The sequence below is a fragment of the Notothenia coriiceps genome, unplaced genomic scaffold, assembly GCF_000735185.1.
Source record: "Notothenia coriiceps isolate Sejong01 unplaced genomic scaffold, NC01 NC01_scaffold00002072, whole genome shotgun sequence".
NCBI classification, from domain to species: domain Eukaryota; kingdom Metazoa; phylum Chordata; class Actinopteri; order Perciformes; family Nototheniidae; genus Notothenia; species Notothenia coriiceps.
In genome coordinates this window covers 1-22,096 of record NW_011334773.1, presented here as the reverse complement: position 1 = coordinate 22,096, position 22,096 = coordinate 1, and the positions used below count along the sequence as shown (strand labels likewise).

Sequence of the window (22,096 nt, the reverse complement as noted above, 5' to 3'; positions counted from 1 at the left end):
CACACACACACACACACACACACACACACACACACACACACACACACACACACACACACACACACACACACACACACACACACACACACACACACACACAATCCTTAAGGCAATAGGAGTGAAGGGACTTCTAGTAGCTTTTTGAATGCAAATTGACTTCCTCTTATGTCTTCCTCACTGCCTGCTAGGCCTCTCTCGCTTGTCAGCACTCAGTCTTATCTTCATAGTGACACACGCCCATCGGGAGATTTGGCCTTTTATTCAGACACACACACACACACACACACACACACACACACACACACACACACACACACACACACACACACACACACACACACACACACACACACACACACACAAAGTACTAGAGGTACTCTAAGGGAAGTAGACAGTGAACATTGAGACCTGGGGAGAGGTCATAATGAGAAACTGTGTACTTCCCTTTCAGTACTTTTCTCTTTCTTCACCTCAGAATATTTTACATTCAAACGTTGGTTTTTCAATGATTATCAGGGTTGAAGGTGGTATTGTATCATTTAGAGGTCTAAGGAAACCACTACATTTAGCATATAAAAGTCTGTTTGGATATTCTCAATGTATTGGTTTTGGATCTATTTGTACAGAAAATGATTTTTGAAGCTTGTCCTCCCTAAAAGAAAAACGCCTCTTTTCCAACACTGCGACCCCTGGTGGCAAAGCTAATTCACATGTGGATTACAGTTAGTAATTATTGTCCTGCTGAAATAAACTTAGCAGCTGTGGATGTTTTAAAATGTGTTGTTACACAGACAATGTTCTTCTGAAGCTGCGGAGAAATGCTATCAGGCCTGGAAAACATGAAGTAACAGTCCTGGCATTCCAGCACCGCCCACACTGCCTCTGTAGACTTCGTCTGCCCCCTCCTGGCCTCTGGCTCTCATGTGTTGGATACTCCCATAATTAAAAACATAAATGCATATACTGCGGCCTGACTGTCTTTTAAAGCACGATAAGGAACTACCTTTCCCCCCCAGATGTTTCTATGGCACAGTTTTTAAGCAGACATTTAATGATCTACCATTTGGTTCTCTTATGTTTTACAGAGAGTAGTGACAGCTTTGGACAAGACTTGGCATCCAGAGCACTTCTTCTGCGCCCAGTGCGGAGCCTTTTTCGGACCCGAAGGTACCAACTGCTCATGAATTAATAACACAACACCTGGCTTGTGTAGAAAAAAAGAACAATGCTGAGTTTTCATTAACCGAAAGAAGCATGCAGAGTGAATAACTGAGTCTTTGCTGCCCTCTAGGTTTCCATGAGAAGGATGGGAAGGCGTACTGCAGGAAGGACTACTTTGACATGTTTGCCCCTAAATGTGGAGGCTGTACCCGTGCCATCCTGGAAAACTACATCTCTGCCCTCAACTCACTCTGGCACCCTGAATGCTTCGTCTGCAGGGTGAGTCACTCATGCATCTATAACGAATTTGGGTATTTTTGTTTTAAGTAAGCATTATAACTTCTACTTCCTCTTCTCTGAATTTCCAGGAGTGCTTCACGCCATTCGTAAACGGCAGCTTCTTTGACCATGACGGTCAGCCTTACTGCGAGTCTCACTACCACGAGCGGCGCGGCTCGCTGTGCTCCGGCTGCCAGAAGCCCATCACAGGCCGCTGCATCACCGCCATGGCTAAGAAGTTCCACCCGGAGCACTTTGTGTGCGCTTTCTGCCTGAAGCAGCTCAACAAAGGCACCTTCAAGGAGCAGAACGACAAGCCCTACTGCCAGGGCTGCTTTGTTAAACTCTTTAGTTAGACTGTGTGGTTGCGTTTAAATGTGTAAGTACGCGCGTATGCACATTTCTGAATGCACGCGTGAAATGTGTGTGCACTCACATGTCTAGCATGAGTCAGTTTGACCCTCGACACCGAAGGGTCCTCTGGCTGTCCAACCTCTCCGGCTTGGCATTTCACACTTTTGCTAAAAGACATTTTGAACAGAGCCCAAAGAGATTTTTATTTAGAGTTCTTCTCCTGTGTGCAGCAAAGAAAATGTGCTAATTTCCCCTTTCACGTGTGTGTGTACATAAATAAGTATATGGCTGTTGAGTTAAGACCTCCTCAGAGCCCTGATTTTGAAAATGATTAAATTCCCCCATAGCAGGTCAAGACTTTTCAATCTATGGTGGTTTTATGCAGATATGAGAAGCTGCTCAATTGCATGGACCAGGGTGAGTTGACTTCAGCAGTGTATACGCAGAATCTGTTGAGTGTTGAATACATAGTGATTGGCAAATCAGTGTTAGAATGATCTGTGAAAAATATGTATTTTTCTAGCTTTGGAAACAATTGAGGTGCCATTTAAAAAAATATAAATTGAAACTCTCCACATGTAAACAGACACACACTGAACTCCTTTTTCACTTCTTTAAAATACCAGTGTAAACTCTTTAAACACTCCAACACAGATCTCTTGATGAGACGTCTTAAGGTGCATTTTACAGGTGTCGGCAAGATATTAGCTAGTCCTTATTTTTCTACTGTTTTACTACGAAAAAGAACTCACGTGATTTCTCAGTTTCAGAAAACATTACGTTTACATTACTCTTGTTAATTAACATATAGATAAGTTGCCATTTGTTTCGCTGTAGTAACTCAGAACTGTTTCATTTTTTGCTACCCCACCGCAAAGGGTGTGTTGTGTCAATCACATTAATAACCATCAAAAAATGCAAACGGTTTTGACAAAAAGTAGGTCAATAACAAAAACATATGTACCGTACTATGATTATTAAAGTTGAACGTAAGGTGCAAGTTTTAGCCAACATTTTTGAGCCAAAACAAAGTTTAATGTCTTTACTCCAGTTTTAATGTGGAGATTCTATCTTCTGAATGTAATCACACAGAAAAAGAAAAGAATAAATGACACTGCAGTTTAATTTACGATTGCTACTGTGTGAATTTATCACTGTATTAATAAGGCTGGTTTTAAATACGGTTGTGCATTTGGATTAGAGGCAGGCTTTCTTTTGTGTGGAGTTTTATCAGCAGTAGCTGCCAGTTGCTGTTACAATCACAATCTAAATTTGTATAGCTGTAATATGCTCCACTTTGAGACAGAACTGTGTTTTGTCACTGTTTTGATGAAAATATATATATTTTTTGAGATGTTGTGGCTCACACTGATATGCAAAGAGCTGGCTCTATTGGCATGTAGGCTATCAATAGTTTACCCTATTCTTACACACACAACACCAACCAGCTTTGATTCCAGTGTGTCAGACTTCCAATGAAACGCAGCCCTTATTATTTTCTTTGTGAGTCCTAAACTGTGATCTTGCTGTCTGAGCTGAAGTCAGCACTTGGCTCTCTGATGGATGCAGCCGGGTGTTAGCTGGTCAGGAATCAGAATACAGGGCCAAGCCTCTAGCAACATTTATGTATAACTCATTTCATCTTTATTTTCTCTGTTGCTCGATTTTGCCACATATATGAAACAATTGGTGAATGGTTTTTTCGGACAATATTAATTGTCTTTATGATCACTATGCGTGTATCCACATTTGGATTGTTTTTATTTTGTTTAAATGTTTGCTCTTGTGCCAAATGTGACAATGCAATAAGGTCTTATACACTGTGGAGTTCTCAACCCTTCCTGTGATTTGACTCTTTATGGGCTGAACTCCGGGAGAGGCTTCGTCTGCTGCGGTGCATCTTAACTCATAAACGTTTACACTGTAATAAACAGTCGAGTCAGATTTACAGGAAGTAGCAGGGGGGAAGTGAACAGGAATTGTGAGTTAATGTTGCTCCATGTATATTTATCTGCTTACAGATTATTGCCTTATTGTTTTTGCTTCTGTCAAAGAATTCATTAAAAAAAAAATCTACGCCTTTTATTAATGAAATTGAGTGAATTTGTAAATGGAGACATTCATGTGATCCTTTACCATTTACATTTTCTCACGAGCCACACATTTTACTGGCTCTTTGTGTGGGTGGGGTGAAAGACTATGATTACTGACTGATTATTATACCTGCTGCGAATAAAATAAGTACTTTATTTCTGGTACTGTTTTGTTTTAAAAGTGATTTCTCTTTCCACCATTTTTTTCTAGTCACTGTTTGCATTGAACCAGGTCTTTAGTATACAAGATGTCCATGTAATATTAAAAAGAACTTGAGAGGAAACTATTTCGATGTATTCATTTTTATTTATTAGTAAGATTGAATATGATCATCAACCAACATTAATTTCAGTTATGAGTGAAAATAAGATGTGATGCATAACTAAACAAGTTCAAGCTCCACATGAATTAATAAACTGTTTCATAAAAAAGTACAAAATCAGAATTAATTGCAATAAAAGGAATTAATTATAAGTGTCTTTGTGTACATTAAGCATTTGAGTTAATAGTCCGTTAATTAAGGGAAAATTGGGTGATCATTAGTTAGTTATCGGCCCCTGGCACTCACTACATGACCCCTTTTCAGAGGGTGGTCTCCTTATTGGGAACTCTGGATTAAGGTTAACAATGGAATGTATGACAAGGCACCACATGAGCTGTGCAATTTGAAAATGTGTAGCTTTGTTTGAGGTATATACATGTTCACACTTGAAATCCCAGATATGCATTTGACCCCGACAATATGGAAATAATCCGACTGGCCTGCTAAAACAGAGCAGTTCAATTCACCTGACAAACACAAGGACAAGTCAGCACATCTCTCTTGCGAGGAGACGTTGTGACCTGAAGTCTGAAGTTTGTGAGAGCTTGGAGCTTTCTGGTGAGCTCAGAGAGGTGCGGGCTGATATCCAGAATCTCCAAGTATTCCAGGTCCTTCAGCTGGTGAAGTTGCAAGAATTCTCTCTCTGATACGTGTCCATGCCGCAGTTTGAGACTTTTCAGCTTTGGAAAAAGTTGTGGGATTTGAGCTGCCTGAGCTCCTAAATGTGAGGGCCAGGGGTCAATGTGAAGGTGCAGGAGATTTGGTACCTGCACTGACACCGCCTCCATGTCCTGCAGAGACAATCCTGCAACACACAGAGTGAGACTGGTCACTGTGGCTGGAATGGATGTGACATACTTTTTAACAGGCGGGCCCTTGACTATGACCAGTGTTGACAGTTGAGAGAGGTCCCTCAGCCAGGTTTTTAGGTGACCACCATCTGTTGCTAGCAGTCCTTCTATCATCTGGTGATGTGAGTGTCTGTAGAAAACAGCAAGATGCTTCAGGCCAGGCATTAGCTTCATTGCATCTGCTTGAAATGAGTGAGTCGTGCAGTCAATAAGTTCCAAACTGGACAAGACTGAGGCCCCATCTCCGCCTGGGGGACCTGGGCTGGGTCTGGACCTATTGTTAAAGGTGCACAGTGTATGCCCAATGGACAAAGAGAGATGTTTAAGCATAGGCAGACAGGTAAGTATGGAGGGAACATGAACCATCCACAAAGAGTCTTCGAGTCTCACTTTATGATAGACTAGAGATGTAAGATTTGGAAACAGGCGGACAGCTGAAATTAAGCTAGACCCTGCTATAGTGGTAAGTTTAACATCACACATGCTCAGGTGAGTCAGCTGCCGGGGTTCATACACAGTGGAGCCATCTAGCAAAAGAGGAGTGCCACTGCCTCTAATAGCCAGACGCTTCAGATGTGTGCATTCCTTTAAGAAGCTGAGGCTTGCTTGGGAGCTTTGGTCCGTTACCACTGTGGTGAGAGTAGGAAGGGACGAGGCCAGCCGTTTCAGGTCCTTAGTTCTGGTGCCCCTCAACACCACACTGGTGACTTTTCTGCGGCGCAGAGTGCCCCAAAACTGACTGTTAGAATATCCCTTATGGTAACCCAGAACCACCGACCAGTCTTTCCAAAGAGATCCGTGGTCAACAAGTTTTTTGAAATACTTGCAGGCTGTCCGGACGCTAAACTTGTCTTCCGCTGAGAGATAACCAAAAACGTGGCTCCAGACCTCTGCCGGGAGCTGTGGTGCCGGCTGTGTCATCGCTTGAACATAATTATCTAAACCGATCTTGATCGTTGAAACGGATGAGTGTTTGTCACTTTGGTTTCGCGGGATTTCACCATTTTCACACGAGGCAGGTGAAAGGAAGTGATCGCATAGCAACCAACCAATAACTATGAAGCTGACGCCCATATTCCTTTGTGATTGACAAAGAAACCAACTAATAGCTTTCAAGTGGACGCCCATACTCCCTTGTGATTGACAAAGAAACCAACCAATAGCTTTCAAGTGGACGCCCATTCTCCCTTGTGATTGACATAGCAAACAACCAATAGCTATGAAGATAATGCCCATACTCTCTTGTGATTGGTCACTTATTTTGTATAAATTCTGTTTGCGTCAATTCCTGTTTCTCTTTCTTTCACGCGACCCTCTAGTCACGGTAAGGCCTGCTCCTGCTATTCTAGGAAACAAAAAAAACACCTTTTCTTTTAAACGGAGAAGGGCCACATACGGCTTTTGGTATAACAACAACCACTTATAGCACTAACATATATGTTATGGTTCCTGTAAAAGTACGGCGTGGTGACGGCCTACTCAATACACCGCTAGCTGTTAGCCGGCTAACGTTAGCACTCGGCCACATGGCATGTTGTACAGATTACGTTGCCTATGTTCCGTTTTATACGTCGCATCTAGCAATGTTTTTATTCTTTCCCTTGAGAAGTGAGTTCAACGGTCATCATGTTGATACTTTGAGTCGTTGTTTTTGATCTAGCAGGATAAGTTACAATGCAGCTTGTTTGGTACTGCTTTGTCGTTCCCCCTGCGCACAATAAACTGTTTCCTCGCTATACCTGTCAGTTAGCATCACTCGACTGCCAGGCACGAAAGGTTTCAGACATTTAATCTGCAATGATAAGACAGCTTTTATTCATTTCTGGAGGATATCAAAAATCAATTCTTACTAGTAAGAATGCTAATTCTTGATGTCAAACATTCTTATTAGTAATGTTTATTTCTGATATCAAAAATAGAATTTTAACTAGTTAGAATGCTAATTCTTGATCAGAAATTAAATTGTAACTCGTTGTAATGTGTATTTCTGGTATCAGAAATACGATTTTTAACTAGTGAGAATTGCATAGTTCTCATTCATTTCAATGGGAGTTGGAATTTGAACTAGTTCAAATGCCAACTCCCGATATAAGTAAATTCGATTTGAACTAGTAAAAATATCAAGAATTCAATCTCAACTAGTCGAAATGCCAATTGTTGATATCAGAAATACAATTTGAACTAGTTCCAAATCCTTTTTTCTTGATATCAGGAATTCAATTGTAAATAAAAATTGAATTATAACTACTTGCCATATAAGGGTTTCATATGGACTAGTTATCACTTCGCCACATGTCATGTTGTACAGATCACTTATGTGCCGTTTTATACATTGCATCTAACAATGTTTTTGTTTTTTCTGCAGATATTACCTTGTCTTTAAATCAGCTGTTCAGCGATCCTTGGAAGCACTGCAAAGATGCCCAGGGAAGACAGGGCCACGTGGAAGTCCAACTATTTTTTGAAAATCATCGTAAGTAGGACTTGACTTATGTAAGTTGTTATCAACACAGTATATATTTTCCACTAAGATTTTTACAGAATATGTATTTGATTGATGTTTATCTATTTGTAGCAACTTCTGGATGATTTCCCCAAATGCTTCGTTGTGGGTGCAGACAATGTCGGCTCCAAGCAGATGCAGACCATCCGTCTGTCTCTGCGAGGAAGGGCTGTGGTGCTCATGGGCAAAAACACCATGATGCGCAAAGCCATTCGTGGACACCTTGAGAACAATCCTGCCCTGGAGAAGTGAGTTCAACGGTCATCATGTTGATACTTTGAGTCGTTGTTTTGATCTAGCAGGATAAGTTACAATGCAGCTTGTTTGGTACTGCTTTGTCGTTCCCCCTGCGCACAATAAACTGTTTCCTCGCTATACCTGTCAGTTAGCATCACTCGACTGCCAGGCACGAAAGGTTTCAGACATTTAAACCGTTTTCATATAATTGATTTTCATATCTGCAATGACAAGACTGCTTTCATTCATTACTGGAGGATATCAAAAATCTATTCTTAGTAAGAATGCAAATTCTTGATGTCAACATTTGAATTTGAACTAGTTAGAATGCAAATTCTTGATCATAAATTCCATGGTAACTAGTTGTAATGTTTATTTCTGATATCAGAAATGCGATTTTTAACTAGAGAGAATTGCATAGTTTTTCTCATTCATTTCAATGGGAGTTGGAATTTGAACTAGTTCTTAAACTTGTTTGTTATATCTGTACCATATCCACCATTTAAGATGTGTCTTTTATTCTAGGGTGTGAGGAACATTGCAAGCGTGTGTCTGACGATTGGCTATCCCACTTTGGCCTCTGTCCCCCACACGGTCATCAATGGCTTCAAGAGAGTCCTGGCTGTCGCTGTGGAGACAGACTACTCCTTCCCCCTGGCAGACAAGGTACACACATTCAATCAGCACTTGAGTAACATGTTGATCAGAATTCCTTTTACTGTGGGTTCTCTCTAAGTTTTTCCTTGTTCAATGTGAGTTTCATATTCTGTATAAACGGTAAAGTCCTATGAGACAAATGTAACATTGGCCTATATAAACAAACATGGATTCATAGACATTTTTAAGTGCAGGATAAGTTACAATGCAGCTTGTTAAGTACTGCTTTGTCGTTCCCCCTGCAAACATCAACTGTTTCCTCGCTATACCTGTCAGTTAGCATCACTCGACTGCCAGGCACGAAAGGTTTCAGACATCTTGGCTTTAATCAGATGTTTGCCTCTGTAGACCAGGAAAATCCTAAATGTCAAACTAACAATATCTTTGTGTTCACAGGTCAAGGCCTTCTTGGCTGACCCATCTGCATTTGCTGCTGTCGCAGCACCTGTAGCGGCTGCAGCTGAGACCGCTCCGGCTGCTAAGGAGGAGGCTAAGGAAGAGTCTGAGGCTGAGGGATCAGATGATGACATGGGCTTCGGTCTGTTCGACTAAAATAAATACAGCGAACAACCAAGATTGAGTCAAATGACACCATGATTCAATAAAAATATCTTTACTTAACCTGACTTTTCTGATTCTTTTAAGTATTGAACTATAATGTTTCATGTGGATAAATGCAGAGGGATATGTCATTTCATGAAGTTGGGTGTAGAATAAATGTAGTACTTGTATCTGCTTTATAAAGGGTTTGTTTGCACCATAGACTGTAAAGGTTTGAACCAATGCTCAAAAACTTTTGCTACATTTCCAAAATCAAATCTGAGGATGTTATCTTTCTTCAGTCGTGGTTAACCTGTAGATTTTGATATTGAGATGTCTTTAAACTAATGTCCTCCAATACATTGAAGGTGAATACGTATCACAAGTTGTGTGGGTTATATAGCACGGAGCTAATGATAACATGATTTTAGCAAACAACTTGACGGGATGAATTGTGTCAAAGACTGAACAGTATGGCTAACAGATTTGGCTTAATTTCTGGAGGATATCAAAAATCAAGAATGCAAATTCAACAATTACTAGTAATGTTTATTTCTGATATAAAAAAATGTAATAACTAGAATGCAAATTCTTGATCAGAAATTAAATTGCAACTAGTTGTAATGTGTAGTTCTGATATCAGAAATGCGATTTTTAACTAGTGAGAATTGCATCGTTTTTCTCATTAATTTCAATGGGAGTCGAATTTCTGATAGTAATTTGAACTAGTAAAAAAATACCAATTTCTGATATCAAGAATTCAATTTGAACTAGTCGAAATGCCAATTGTTTATCAGAAATACAACTTAAATTAGTTTAATCATTTTCTGATATCAGGAATTCAATTGTAAATAGTTATAAATAAAAATGTAAATACTTGCCATAGAAGGGTTTCATAAAAATGTAAATGTGTAACCTATGGGACAGGCGAAATTGTCAAACGACCATCTCATCTGGGAAAATGGTTAGAATAACCTGTTAAACTCATAGGTTAAACCCCATGCAAAACACAACAATATTCACAAAACTGTCTCAGGGCTTCTTAACATTTATCAAAATGTGTCATACCCACTTAACGGGAAGAAACTCAGCTAACTGACGATATTAACCATTTTTACCTAAACAAAAAAACTCGATCGGCGCCGAGTCTCTGAATTAGCACTAAGCGAAAGAGTGCTAACGCACTTAGCACATAACTCATGGTAGAAATATGTTATACTTCATGCCATCTGCAAAAAACTAGATATCATATGAAAGCTGAGATTCCACAGATTCCAATGGTATACGTATAATCACTGTGCGACCAAAACTCACGGCAGCGAAGCCATGAAAGACAACACACAACTTCACTTTATGGGGCCCGGGCCAAACCACAAATACGTCTGTCTTTTGCTGTTTTCTGATCAAAAGTTTTGTTCAATGGCATTAAAACGCATATAAACGCTGCCGAAGGTTAATCCAATGTCTCTGAGTCACTTTGAAATGATTACTGATAATCCATCATCATATTTATGGCAATAAGCCTAGTTTTCATATAGACCTTAACGTAGTTTTCGGTTTGGGCGTGCTGGCTGTGCACCACTCTCATTCACCAATGGTAATGTTTAGATGGATTTAGGAACTTCCCCTCGATTCTATTGGCTCTAACGGTTAAAAAGAGGTGTCAATCATCAAAATCGACCAATGGGTTCTAGAGAGATATGGCAAATACACCCAAATGACCCCAGAGGTGGGTTTTTTTTCTTCTAAATCTCTCTAAAAAGGTCAAATTGCACTTGCTTTGCATCAATCTTGATACAGGGTACTTATATGTTATAGTTCGGATTCCTAAAGCTTTTAGTCTACTATCCCATGATCTTGCAAGGGTAGTTTTCACTATAAGTATTGTTTTTTTTGGACAGAAACTATAATTAAACATTTTTTACTATGTTCAATCTGAATTTACTTTTAAAATAAAAACATTTATATTGATTCTGACTTTTCTACATCCAACTCACAGGTTTATCATTGCGTTGAGAACAAAGATTATTAATGTACCCCTTTTAGAAGTGAAGATATAGTCATTTGTTCTGGGAATGTCATTTTCGAGCCTGAGATTTCAGTGCTCAGACCTTTATACATACAGTCTATGGCTCAGACGCTTTAATTATAATGTGCAGTTTAAGATGTATAGGGATTAACCAAGTGAGTGACTTGATGTGTCTAGTTCTACTTTTATTCTGAAAATAATACACCGGAAGTCAATTGAGCTGGGGCGTAGTTGTGTAGCAGCTGTAGGGAAATATCCACAATGGCTGAGGTAAGGTTTTTGTGGTTTTATTCGTTATAATATGATGACAGGTGATTGGATGCCTGGGTATTTAACAATGTTAGAATTCGTTGTTTATATTGCTTGACGAGAAAGGCTAACCTAGCCATTCATACTGCTTCAGCGGATCGGTCAGCAAACGTAAGCTAACGAAGCTAGCTAACGTTACCCTTATTAGTGGATCGCTGTACTAAACATTATTTTATACTTTTATATTGTAATATGATTAATGTTTGTTTAGTAGCCTAAATCAACAGTGTCAACAGAAGGAATAATTGTCATCGGATATCAATTACATCTAAAACCGATATATTTTGTGGTAGCTGTTGGCTTGTTAATAACGTTAGCATGATTAAATGAGTCTAATGATTAACAGTGGTATAACGTAACTAAGTACATTTGCTCAAGTACTGTACTTAAGTACAATTCTGAGGGATTTTTACTCTACTTTAGTATTTCAATGTTTTGCTACTTTGTACTTCTACTCCACTACAGTTCAGGGGTAAATTGTGTACTTTAACTCCACTTTAATACCTTTAGTTACTTTGCACGTTTGGATTAATGATGTGAACAATAATCAACCCTTAAATAAGACTTTAGTTACACCTGGAGTAAATTCAAAAGCTACCCTGTAGCAAATACAGTCATTAAAACTAGCTTTACCTTTACCAGCTTTGATAATAATTATAATCAAAACATCTGATATATATATTATTCTGAAATGGACCAATCTGCAACATGAACATAAAACTTCTACTTTATATTTAAATTCTGAGTACTTCTCCCGCCTCTGATGACATTGCAGCTGGCTTTACAGTAGCTGCTACTGTTCAAATCCTTAAGAAAGATATTCTTCATGAAAGAAAGCATCCTCTTCATTGTTGATTTTGTTCTGCCCCAGACCCACAGTTTACAGGACCTTCAGCAGCCAACTGCCTCTTCCAAGGTGTTCGTCCAGAGAGACTACGGCTCAGGAACCATCTCCAAGTTCCATACCAAGTTTCCCTCTGAACTGGAGCCTAGGGTGCGTACTGTGTTTACATCCATGTAATGATTATTGACTGAATGTTAAAAGAAAGTGTTTAAATAAATTCAATATTTGCATTGTTTCAGATTGATAAGCAGCAGTTTGAGGAAACCATCCAGACTCTTAACAACTTGTATGCAGAAGCAGAGAAACTAGGAGGGAAGTCATATTTGGAAGGATGTCTGGCTTGTATAACTGCCTACACAATATTCCTCTGTATGGAGACACACTATGAAAAGGTAAAACTGCTTTAATATTATTATGTGTATCAATTAGCTCATATTTATGTCTCTGGTTGAACAGATCTACAAATCAATGTGTATCTTCAATGTGTCTTTCTGTGTGCAGGTTTTAAAGAAGATTGCCAGGTACATCAAGGACCAGAATGAAAAGATTTATGCTCCTCGAGGCTTGCTGTTGACAGACCCCATAGAGAGAGGCCTCAGAGTCGTATCCTTATTTGTCTATGACATATTTTTAATCTACAAGCTTGGCCAGGTTATTCTTTAAAATGTGCCTAATTTTACTTTAAAATTAAATTGTGTCTTTTAATCCGTAAGGAAATATGATACATAGCCCAATAAATGAGGTAGTAAATAACACCTGGTGTAAGGCTTTGTATGCTAAGAAATGTTCATTTGCAATGTGTTTTTTCCTTAACTTCCTATCTTCTAGGTTGAAATTACCATCTTTGAAGAGAGAAGTATTGGCTCTGGAAGATAAAGAACCTGGCAGAAGAGAGTCCTTCTGGTGTATTTAAAATGAAGAGTCGGACTCTTGTGAGGGGGGGATTGGAACAAAGTCTTTTAAACTCGAGTGCAGGGCCACCATCAATAAATTAGGATTTTTCTAGAGGTTCTCTTCCAAAAACTTTAAACCATGAACTTTGTTTTAAAATTATCATTTTTTATACGCAGTCAATATTATATCTGACCCCTTTTAATTGACTTATTATATATTGTAATCATTTAGACATACAAAAGGAGTAACTCTACTCATCTCATGGTACCTGTATAATGACAATAAATGATTCTATATTTACTACTATATAGCCAAAGCATAAAAAGACACAAGGTAAACTCCATTGTCTCTATGTTTTGGCTATTTTAATGCTAACATAATTTTTTCCCCTTTTTCCTCTTTCTACCTCTTTGTACCTCTCTGTAAAGGCTGATTATTCCGACCAGATACCTTGCATCTTTCTGGCAGCACATTTTCAGATTTCTGCTTAACCTGAATTAATGTATATACATTTGATCTGATACTTATATCTGTTATTTAAGTACTCTACTGTCTGCCTATCCCTCTTTATGTTTATGAATGTGTTTTTATACATTTGGTGATGTATAAATCATGTCCTATTTGATCTTTATTAATAGTGCCATTGTGTTAAATGCTTTTTGACCATGGTATATATAAGTGATTTTTGACTTGCAAATCATTTTATGTCAATAATCTAAAGTCAAACTGTAATAAGAAATATGTAGGAATAGAGTTGTTGGCACAGTCTGTAAACAGTATCCTGTTATGGACAGTGCTTCACAGTATTTACATGCTGGTTGTAGCCTTTGTTGAGGCAAATGTTTTCTTGTCTCTGCATGAATGTGACTTTTTTGGTCTTGTGCAACATGCTGTCTTCTTCAACTGGTTTTGTTTGTGAGTGAAGAAAGAGCGTGGGTACTGTTAATAAGTCCATCACAATGTAACAGCGTCACCAAGTACATTTTGAGAAATGTCCGTCTGTGTCATAGTACAACAGTCCTGTTTCACCATCGATATTGCGAATGTCTTACCCTTTTTGAATATTATCAACAAACCACCACAGAAACCTTAAACACTCATCCCCACATATGATTGCTATTGTTGGTGTTTGATACACCTTGTGTACTTTTCTTTAAAAATTTCGTTTTGTTTTATCTTAATAAATTTACGTTTTCCTGAAATTTGTATAGCTCCTTTAGTTTGACTTTATTTCAAATATCAGTGTGCATACGGCTTGAAGAAAATACATTTCATTTCTATGTATGGGCAATGGGTTCAAACATCGGTATTTGGTTGAAAGTAATTAAGTACATTTACTCAAGTACTGTACTTAAGTACAGTTTTGAAGGGCTTGTACTTTACATGAGTAATTTAATTTAATGCTACTTTATACTTCTACTCCGCTATATCTCAGATGGAAAATGTTATGTTCTCTTTAAGTATAAACTAGTTGACTAACTGGTAAAGGTACAAGCAAACGGAACATGATATATAAAACAGAAAGTCAATACATTTTTCTATCAAAACTTTGTTTATCTACAAGAGCAAAATGCTACTTGATGCAACAGTATTATCATAGAATCTAACATTTGTCTGCAGAATTACTACTTTTACTTTTCATTCTTTGAGTAAATCTTTCTGATAAAACTTCCTTTAAGATTTTGAATGTCGGACTTTTATTTGTAATGGAGTTTTCTATCATTAAGGTCATTTGACTTTAGTCAAAATTCGGAATACCGGTACTTCTTCCACCAATGAGTGCACTTTTACTCCACTACGTTTGTTTTATACCTTAATAAATAAATCCACAAGCTACCTTACACTAAGCAAATTAATTTATGAGCTCCACCTTTACCAGCTGTGGTAAAGACATTAATGCATCAATAATTACAATCAAAACATAATATTATTAGAAAATGGGACATCTGACTTTTACTTTTAACAGAGTATTCATACACTGTGGTATTGCAACTTTTACTTAAATACAAGATACAAGTACTTTCTCCACCTCTGTACGTTCAGTATCAAAGCCTAACTTCATCTCTCCGACCACAGGATCCTTTCTTCTGTCCACCCTGGCGTTTCCGTGTTTCGATGGCCTTTATCTCCCTAAGCAAGAAAATCAATTCACCATCATTGACATGATAGTGACATAGCTGGACACGAGGAAGAACCAGAAACTATTTAACCTAGGATTTCTATTCTCTATCGCTGGGTGAGGGGGTATGAAGCCAGGGTACGCAAAAACTAGTAATGCAGGTTGATGTGGAAAAAAAAAATATATATATATATACATAGTTTTAGGATGGGTTACAAAATCAATTAGGATGAGAAAAAGGTGTATTATTAATCAAATATACAGATACAATCTAGCATTAATGAACAAACAAAAACGTCACCAAAATGGGTGACTTTCTGTGTGCTCTTCTATCCAAGAGCAACTTACATACACACAGCCTTCTTCTTCTTCTTCTTCTTCTTCTTTTCTTTAATGGCCAATCGCTTCCACTTGGAGCATATATCGCCACCTACTGTTGAGTTATTAAATGTTCATACTAAATCCTTGTCCTCAGACCAGTGCTTTTGAGGAATTTGAAGATCAGCTTGTTTGCTTCATTTCTTGATTTACTTTCAAATATTGCCTTGAAATCCATGTACTTGATGTTGAGTTGTTCCAGTGACCAAACACTGTTGACTTAAGCCCTGAGTGTTGTCTGCCAGCAAATAAATCCCGCCTCCCTTTAGAAGACAGACAGGTGTAATGGCCAATCACAGCACCCATCAGACCACAGCTGAAATCTGATTGGTAACAGTTTATTGCCTGAAGAACAAGTTTCAGGGAATAATCCAATATGTTACCCCCTATTTCCCAAAGAGTACTGATCTAAATCAAGAAATCAACTCTCCACGCAGAAACGATCTGTTGCCAAAAAGTAGGCTAATACAAAAATATTTAGCACAGGCGCCTGCAAAAATGATGNATACAATCTAGCATTAATGAACAAATCAAAAACGTCACCAAAATGGGTGACTTTCTGTGTGCTCTTCTATCCAAGAGCAACTCACATACACACAGCCTTCCTCTCCACACTGCAGGCATTTATAGCAATGCTGGCCAGTCCATTGTTGAGTGCAGGGGGAAGAGGCTCTAAAAACAGGTGGCTTAAAGGGGACTTATCATGCAAAATGCACTTTGTGATGTCTTTTATAAATGCATATGTGTCCCCGGTGCGTCGGGGAATTCACGCAGCGTCAGAAAATAAAACCCTCTCTCTTTTCCTCCGTACCCAAATCTTTTCAAACCGGGTGTACAACGAGCAGATACAGATTCCATCCGAACTGACGTCAAATCGGCAGCGGACCCACAGAAAGTTGCTATCAGAAACAATGCCTGACGTGTTTTGGTCGTAATCTCGTTTTTGTTTACATTAGCAAGCCTCGCTAACACTCAGCGCTAACCTGTACTGTGTAGAGCACATGTGTTTTTAAAANCAGCGCGTTTTTATATGACAATTCGATGCAGGACCAGAACGTGAGTGAATATTTTTTCCTGCCAAACTTCCTCAGAATCTCTTCACACAGAGGGGACACATGTTTGTCACTACGTACAGCATTCAAGCAAAAGTGGATTTCGCATCAGATAGGTGAACCTGTTTAAGCCAAAAACACCATCAAATGAACAGGTGGAGATAACGCCATGCCTGTGGGTAGACGCCGTCCACCACAAGCGGCGCTGCGTATGAGGCTAGTCAACGCTTCCGTGGCCATTCACTTTGAATGGGGTGACGGTCACTGCTCTCTTTGCCTCGAAGCTTGCTGAAGGCCCTCACAAAGTTGAAACACTGGTCAAACTGTTGACGCGAGCACGCGCTAGCTGACCGCTCCCCACAATGCGTTCGGCGAACGCGTGACGTCACCCATTCAAAGTTGGAAGTCGGGCAGAAGCGCTTGAAGCCTCAAACGCACCCCGCTGTGTGGACGGGCGTTACACAGGCACTGGCGTTCATCTCCACTGTATTTGCGAGTGTTCGTTTGGCTTAAAGGTCCACTATTCAATGGCAAAATCCACTTTTTTCTTGAATGTTATATACAAACATGTGTCCCTCTGATGTGAAGAGATGTTCCTTAAAGTTCAGGAAAAAAATATTCACTCACGTTGGGTCGCTGATCAATTTATATAAAAACCTGTCTGGAAATGAGCTGATCAGATTTTGGCCACTTTATGATGTCATAACGATTTTTGGGCCTGTGTAATCATTAGCCAATAACCAACCAAGGTAACCCCCTCCCCCACCTCATCACCTGAATCTCCTCCTAGAGCTCCATTGTGTTCTTTTAACTAAATATCTCTGAGAGGGGCGTGGGTAGTGGCTCCTTATTTTCATCTAAAGTAACAGACAGAGAATCAGCACTTTTGAAACAGGGCTGAAACAGAGGGGATTATGGGATGCTACAATGATCTGTTTGGTATTTCGAGCCAAACAGTTCAGAGGCATGTTTTGTATATATCTGAGACCTATCATATATTGATATAAAACAGTATAATGGGGGACCTTTAAACTAAACCACAGATAAACTATGCACTGTAGATGATGGTAATTAATTAAGCATGTATTCTTCAATAGAAGAAGCAGCTCCCCCACTGCCTGCCAGCAGCGTCATCCACCATGTCCAGGAGAACGGAGTCTCTACTGCGGGCAAGGCTGGTCCCCCTGTACTGGAGAAGCCAAAGCGCAGTGTGCTAGCTCGGGGAATGGAGGATGTACGACCAAGTGTAGAGAGCCTTCTGGATGAGCTGGAAAGTTCTGTGCCCTCTCCAATGTAAGCGAGAAATTGATAAAGCAACATATAGATTGGTGCCCTGCATGCAGCTGTTAAAATTGGGCATAAGTACTTTTTAGTCAAATGTGATGTGGAAAGGATTTAGTTGATTGTATTCTTTCTGTTTTTAGTCCCACACCATTGGTTGTGTCAGAAGAACTAACAGATGGACAAGAGGAAACACCGGCTCAGCAACAAGCCAGAATGTCTGCCTCCTCTGCCACACGAGAGCTGGATGAGCTAATGGCCTCCCTGTCTGACTTCAAAGTCCAAAGCAATGTGAGTGTGCTAGTGGGTAGATTGTGTGTCACCAGGGTTTGCATTCTGGATGGAGGATGTTTATTTTTGGTTGCAACTGTTTAGAAACTGCTCTGCAGATGTTTGGGGAAATGCAAAACAGTTGAATTAATTCTAGGATCAAATGTATTCAGTGTCTTTTCCTTATTTTTGCGTTTGTAATGTGAAATAGATGCTGCTGCTGGCAATGTTTTACAATTGAAATATAAATGATACTCTGCTGTATTACTGTTTCCTTAGATTTCACATAGAACTGTAAACCTTAAAATGGCCTGGATGTAGTAGCTGGAATTGTTATTTACATCAATTAAGGAAAAGAACAACTACTTCCTATTTTTAACCTGCCTTTTTATCTTCGGTTACCGACTGGAAATTGACCAAAACAATACTTATGAATATGTTCAGCTTGTTGTACTACATTTTCTGGACTAGTGTGCAAATTGAAAGCTTGTATTGATAGAGGAAGTTGTGTGGTTGACGCTGCATAAGTAACATATTTTTGTTGACAACATAGCTTAATGCAATCTAATACAATTTACCGTTAAATCCCATTTACACATAGTAATAAATGTTATCTTAACTTTCGTCATACTCGGTCGAAAGAAGTGTTAATTCTAGTAATTATTTAGATTTTGTCTGATTGTGTACAGGGCCTTCCTGTCTGACGGCAAAATTCAACATATCATTTATGAGCTGAAACAAGGTTTTGCGAGAACTCTGATCCTTCTTGGCTTTGTATATAAGACAACTTTTCTGTTCATTTTCTTCATTCTCAATTTGTTTTTCCCACTGTCTCTCTCTGTTCTCTACCATTGTAAATGTCTTGTCTTTGTTTGTACGTTGCAAACATCACATCATTGCACCGAATCTAGTCTGGTTCTCAGTCATCCGTGAATCAAGAGGCTGGAGATGCTTCATTTTTAACTGGTTCACCAGAAATGTCCCCATCTATAAATCCCAACATCGGCTCAGTTGATACTACTCTACCTTCTAGCTGCTCTACTCCCTCCTCTACCCCTATTCCATTTGAACTTCATATAGATGAAGATGGTTGTTCAACCTCTAAATCTTCAGCTAGTTCCACTGTAGTCATTTCATCGTCCAAGAGCCTTCAGTACTCAGAGATCCAACAGATAGATAATGGTGACAGTGTCACCTCTGAGTTCTCTTATGTGGAGAGCCTCAGTATCTGTAGTAAAACAAATCCTGCTAGTGAAGCTGAAGTCAACAGCCCTGTACAAGTGTCAACAACCAGCACTAGTACAATCTCAAATTCACTTGAAAAGAGCTTTAGCCCAGGTACTTTTGGCAAAGGTTCCAGTCCAGTACCCACTGCAAGGAGCTTCAGTCCAGTAATTGTTTCTAACAGCCCTAGTCCTGTTAGTTGGTCTAAAAACCCTAGTCCCATCCTAACAGCCAAGAGTCCTAGTCCACCAGATCTGAAATGCTCCAGTCAGTTGTACAATAACACAAGCCCAATCCCTAAAAGTTACAGTGCAGCTCCTAGAATTCATAGTCCAGTCCCAGTTACAAGGCTTTCAAGTCCAGTTCCAAAATGTGCGAGTCCAGTGACAGTCCGTAATATCTCCAGTCCTTTAACTATCCCAAAGAGTGCTATTCCAGAAACAGTTCCCAATAGCGCAAGTCCATTGTCAATCACAAGACTTTCAAGTCCAGTTCCAAAGATTTCAAGTCCTGTGACTGTCCCTAATATCTCTAGTGTGCCCAAGAGTTATAGTCCTGAAACATTGCCAATGAGTGCTTCCCCAATAATGCACCCATGGCTTACAAGTCCAGGGACAGTTCCAAAAAGTCCTGCTCAAGTTATCAGAAAACATTACACAGTTACAGGCACTAACAGTCCCAGAGCTTCACCAGTTCCACTTGCTGCTGTACCATCAAATAAGCCGTCTGCCCCTCCTAGAGAAAAGCAGGGAGGTGAAACACTGGGTTTATCATGGCCATGTCGGGAGCCTTTCTTAGATGAGGCTTTAGACAAACTCTTGGCCCCCAACTCCAACCAGTTGAGTGAGAACCAGCCACCTGCTTCCTCTATGTCCGGAGATTATGACAGATATTGGGAGGAGGAAGAGGGGAGTTACACTGATTACAGCCGAGAGGGAACCCTCACACCCATGACTGAGTCCAGCTGGATGGATGAGTGCCCCACCCCCTCCACCTGCCCCGGGACACCAGATGCAACGCTGGAGCTTCCGACACAGCAGCCCTCTGCAGTCGAGCGACTATCTGCTTCTGGCCAAGTAGGACGCTCAACTTGTCTCTCCCAAAATAAGCTGCTGGCAATAAGCTTTTGAGGCATTAGCTCCCCATGTGGTCTTTCTATTATTTGGTCATGTGGCCTGAGATTTTAATTAACTGTGACAATAATGGTGGAATGGCTGTGTTAATTGTTCAAGCAGCTTGATCTCATGGTTGCCGAAATAAGCTTATTTTGGGAGAGCAGCTCCTGTAATTACTCAAGGAGCTATGCAAAGTTACAAAAACTTGATGAAGTTTCTTGTTGAAGAGAAATGTCCCTGATCTATGTGGCGTAATGCATGTGGTGCCATTGCATAGCAATTACAAGATGGCTTGAGGGAGAAATCTCCCTACTTGTGGCTGATGTCGAAAGCTTTGCCGAAAGGATGTTTTCGCACGCCCCTACTTGCTTGGATCAACATTGCTGTGCTAGTCACAGGGCCTGGCCTGTCATGTTTGTGCAACCAATGGATGATGCAAAAGAATACGCTTTTTATCACTGACTGGACAAATACAAAGAAAGTACGTTGAATATTTTTCTCTTTTGCAAATGCAGATATGCCCCAGAACATGCATATGTAATCAAAAAACATACAAGAACTTTGTCGGCCTTGCTTTGGTTCATGCAGATTTTGTGATAGACCTATGTTGCCTTGCCCTCAGCTATCCAGCATGGCATGCCAGGAAACCAGTACATTTTTAAGTAGACTTGGCAGTAGAGAATGAATTTGAGTGGAATGGAAGGCTGTGCTTTGCTTCTGCAGGCACATTTGATTGGATACACTGACAGAATCTCCAGAACATTTCGCCAAAAGTATATTCTAAAGCCACTGCTTGAGCGTTTTTTGCCACCTGAATGAGACCTCCTTGGCTGGGCCTGTCGTGCTTATGTTTGTGACCCAACATGGACTTAAATTGCACGACCACACCTCCTTTGTATCATCTATTCTCCAGCTGAAGAACGTTATCCGGCGCACCAAGGAGACCTCCAATGTGCATCCAATGTTCAGGGAGGCAATGTTACGGCGTAAAATGGGGCCAGTCATTGTGAATAAGAGCAACTCGCAAGATCGACTCATTATGGAACTGCAGGGGAAACTGGGGTGTGGGAAAGTGGAGCGCAAGCGTAAACAACAGCCGGATGATTGGAGGACAGAGGGAGTCATCGTCATGTCCAACCCACAGCGAACACGAGAAGAAAGGGGCCAGCCATCTGTGGATAAGGTAGACATTAGAGGGGCACAGCAGGAGTCAGTGCTACTAAGTGAGACCAAGAGTTCGTAATGATAGTTTTCGGGACTATGGTCAATCTATCAAACATATTTAATATATATGATAATTAATCACATATATATTGTATTTGCCATTGGCTCACATTTAAAACAATAAACGTGCACATTTTGTTTCTATCACCGTTTCTTTTTCCTCATTCTGACCCCTGTTTTTGTTTGTCATCTGTTTTGCTCTCCTGTCTTTGCCGTTTCCTTCTTACCCCCAGATCATCATCCCTCCAGAATCACCTGCCCCTCAGAGAAAAGTTATCCCCCCTCCGCAATCTCCCCCTGCGCCCAAAAGGTTACCCCCAGTCAAGCAGACTCCTCCACCACTTCCTCCTCCCCTCCTC

General features: G+C 39.9%; 3 protein-coding genes across 3 annotated transcripts in view; all 3 read left to right on the top strand.

The window, feature by feature from the left end:
• Positions 1–4,027, top strand: part of LOC104965426 (paxillin) — an 8,585-nt gene extending 4,558 nt beyond the window's left edge. The window contains exons 3-5 of the mRNA XM_010794385.1: positions 1,086–1,167; positions 1,292–1,440; positions 1,530–4,027. Coding sequence (XP_010792687.1) covers positions 1,086–1,167; positions 1,292–1,440; positions 1,530–1,796 — 498 coding nt within the window. The 3' untranslated portion in view covers positions 1,797–4,027. The remainder of the gene's footprint in view (positions 1–1,085; positions 1,168–1,291; positions 1,441–1,529) is intronic.
• Positions 4,028–11,213: 7,186 nt separating this feature from the next.
• golga7 (golgin A7) lies at positions 11,214–14,280 on the top strand. The gene is made up of 5 exons (XM_010794396.1): positions 11,214–11,297; positions 12,208–12,330; positions 12,420–12,572; positions 12,682–12,783; positions 13,009–14,280. The coding sequence occupies exons 1-5, from the start codon at positions 11,289–11,291 to the stop codon at positions 13,054–13,056; spliced, it is 435 nt and encodes a 144-aa protein (XP_010792698.1). The 5' UTR covers positions 11,214–11,288; the 3' UTR covers positions 13,057–14,280.
• A 5,454-nt stretch (positions 14,281–19,734) lies between these two features.
• LOC104965589 (uncharacterized) lies at positions 19,735–21,756 on the top strand. Its single transcript, XM_010794572.1, has 2 exons — positions 19,735–20,474; positions 21,427–21,756. Exons 1-2 carry the CDS (start codon positions 19,968–19,970, stop codon positions 21,754–21,756), a joined length of 837 nt encoding a protein of 278 aa, XP_010792874.1. The 5' UTR covers positions 19,735–19,967.
• The last annotated feature ends 340 nt before the right edge of the window (positions 21,757–22,096 follow it).

Bases quoted from the DNA above. Each gene is read 5' to 3' on its own strand.
- golga7 (XM_010794396.1), top strand. The intron at 12,331-12,419 runs GTGCGTACTGTG...GCATTGTTTCAG, and splicing joins CCTCTGAACTGGAGCCTAGG to ATTGATAAGCAGCAGTTTGA. The intron at 12,784-13,008 runs GTATCCTTATTT...CCTATCTTCTAG, and splicing joins TAGAGAGAGGCCTCAGAGTC to GTTGAAATTACCATCTTTGA.
- LOC104965589 (XM_010794572.1), top strand. From the start codon at position 19,968: ATGAGTGCTTCCCCAATAATGCACCCATGGCTTACAAGTCCAGGGACA. The intron at 20,475-21,426 runs GTAGGACGCTCA...TCTATTCTCCAG, and splicing joins GACTATCTGCTTCTGGCCAA to CTGAAGAACGTTATCCGGCG.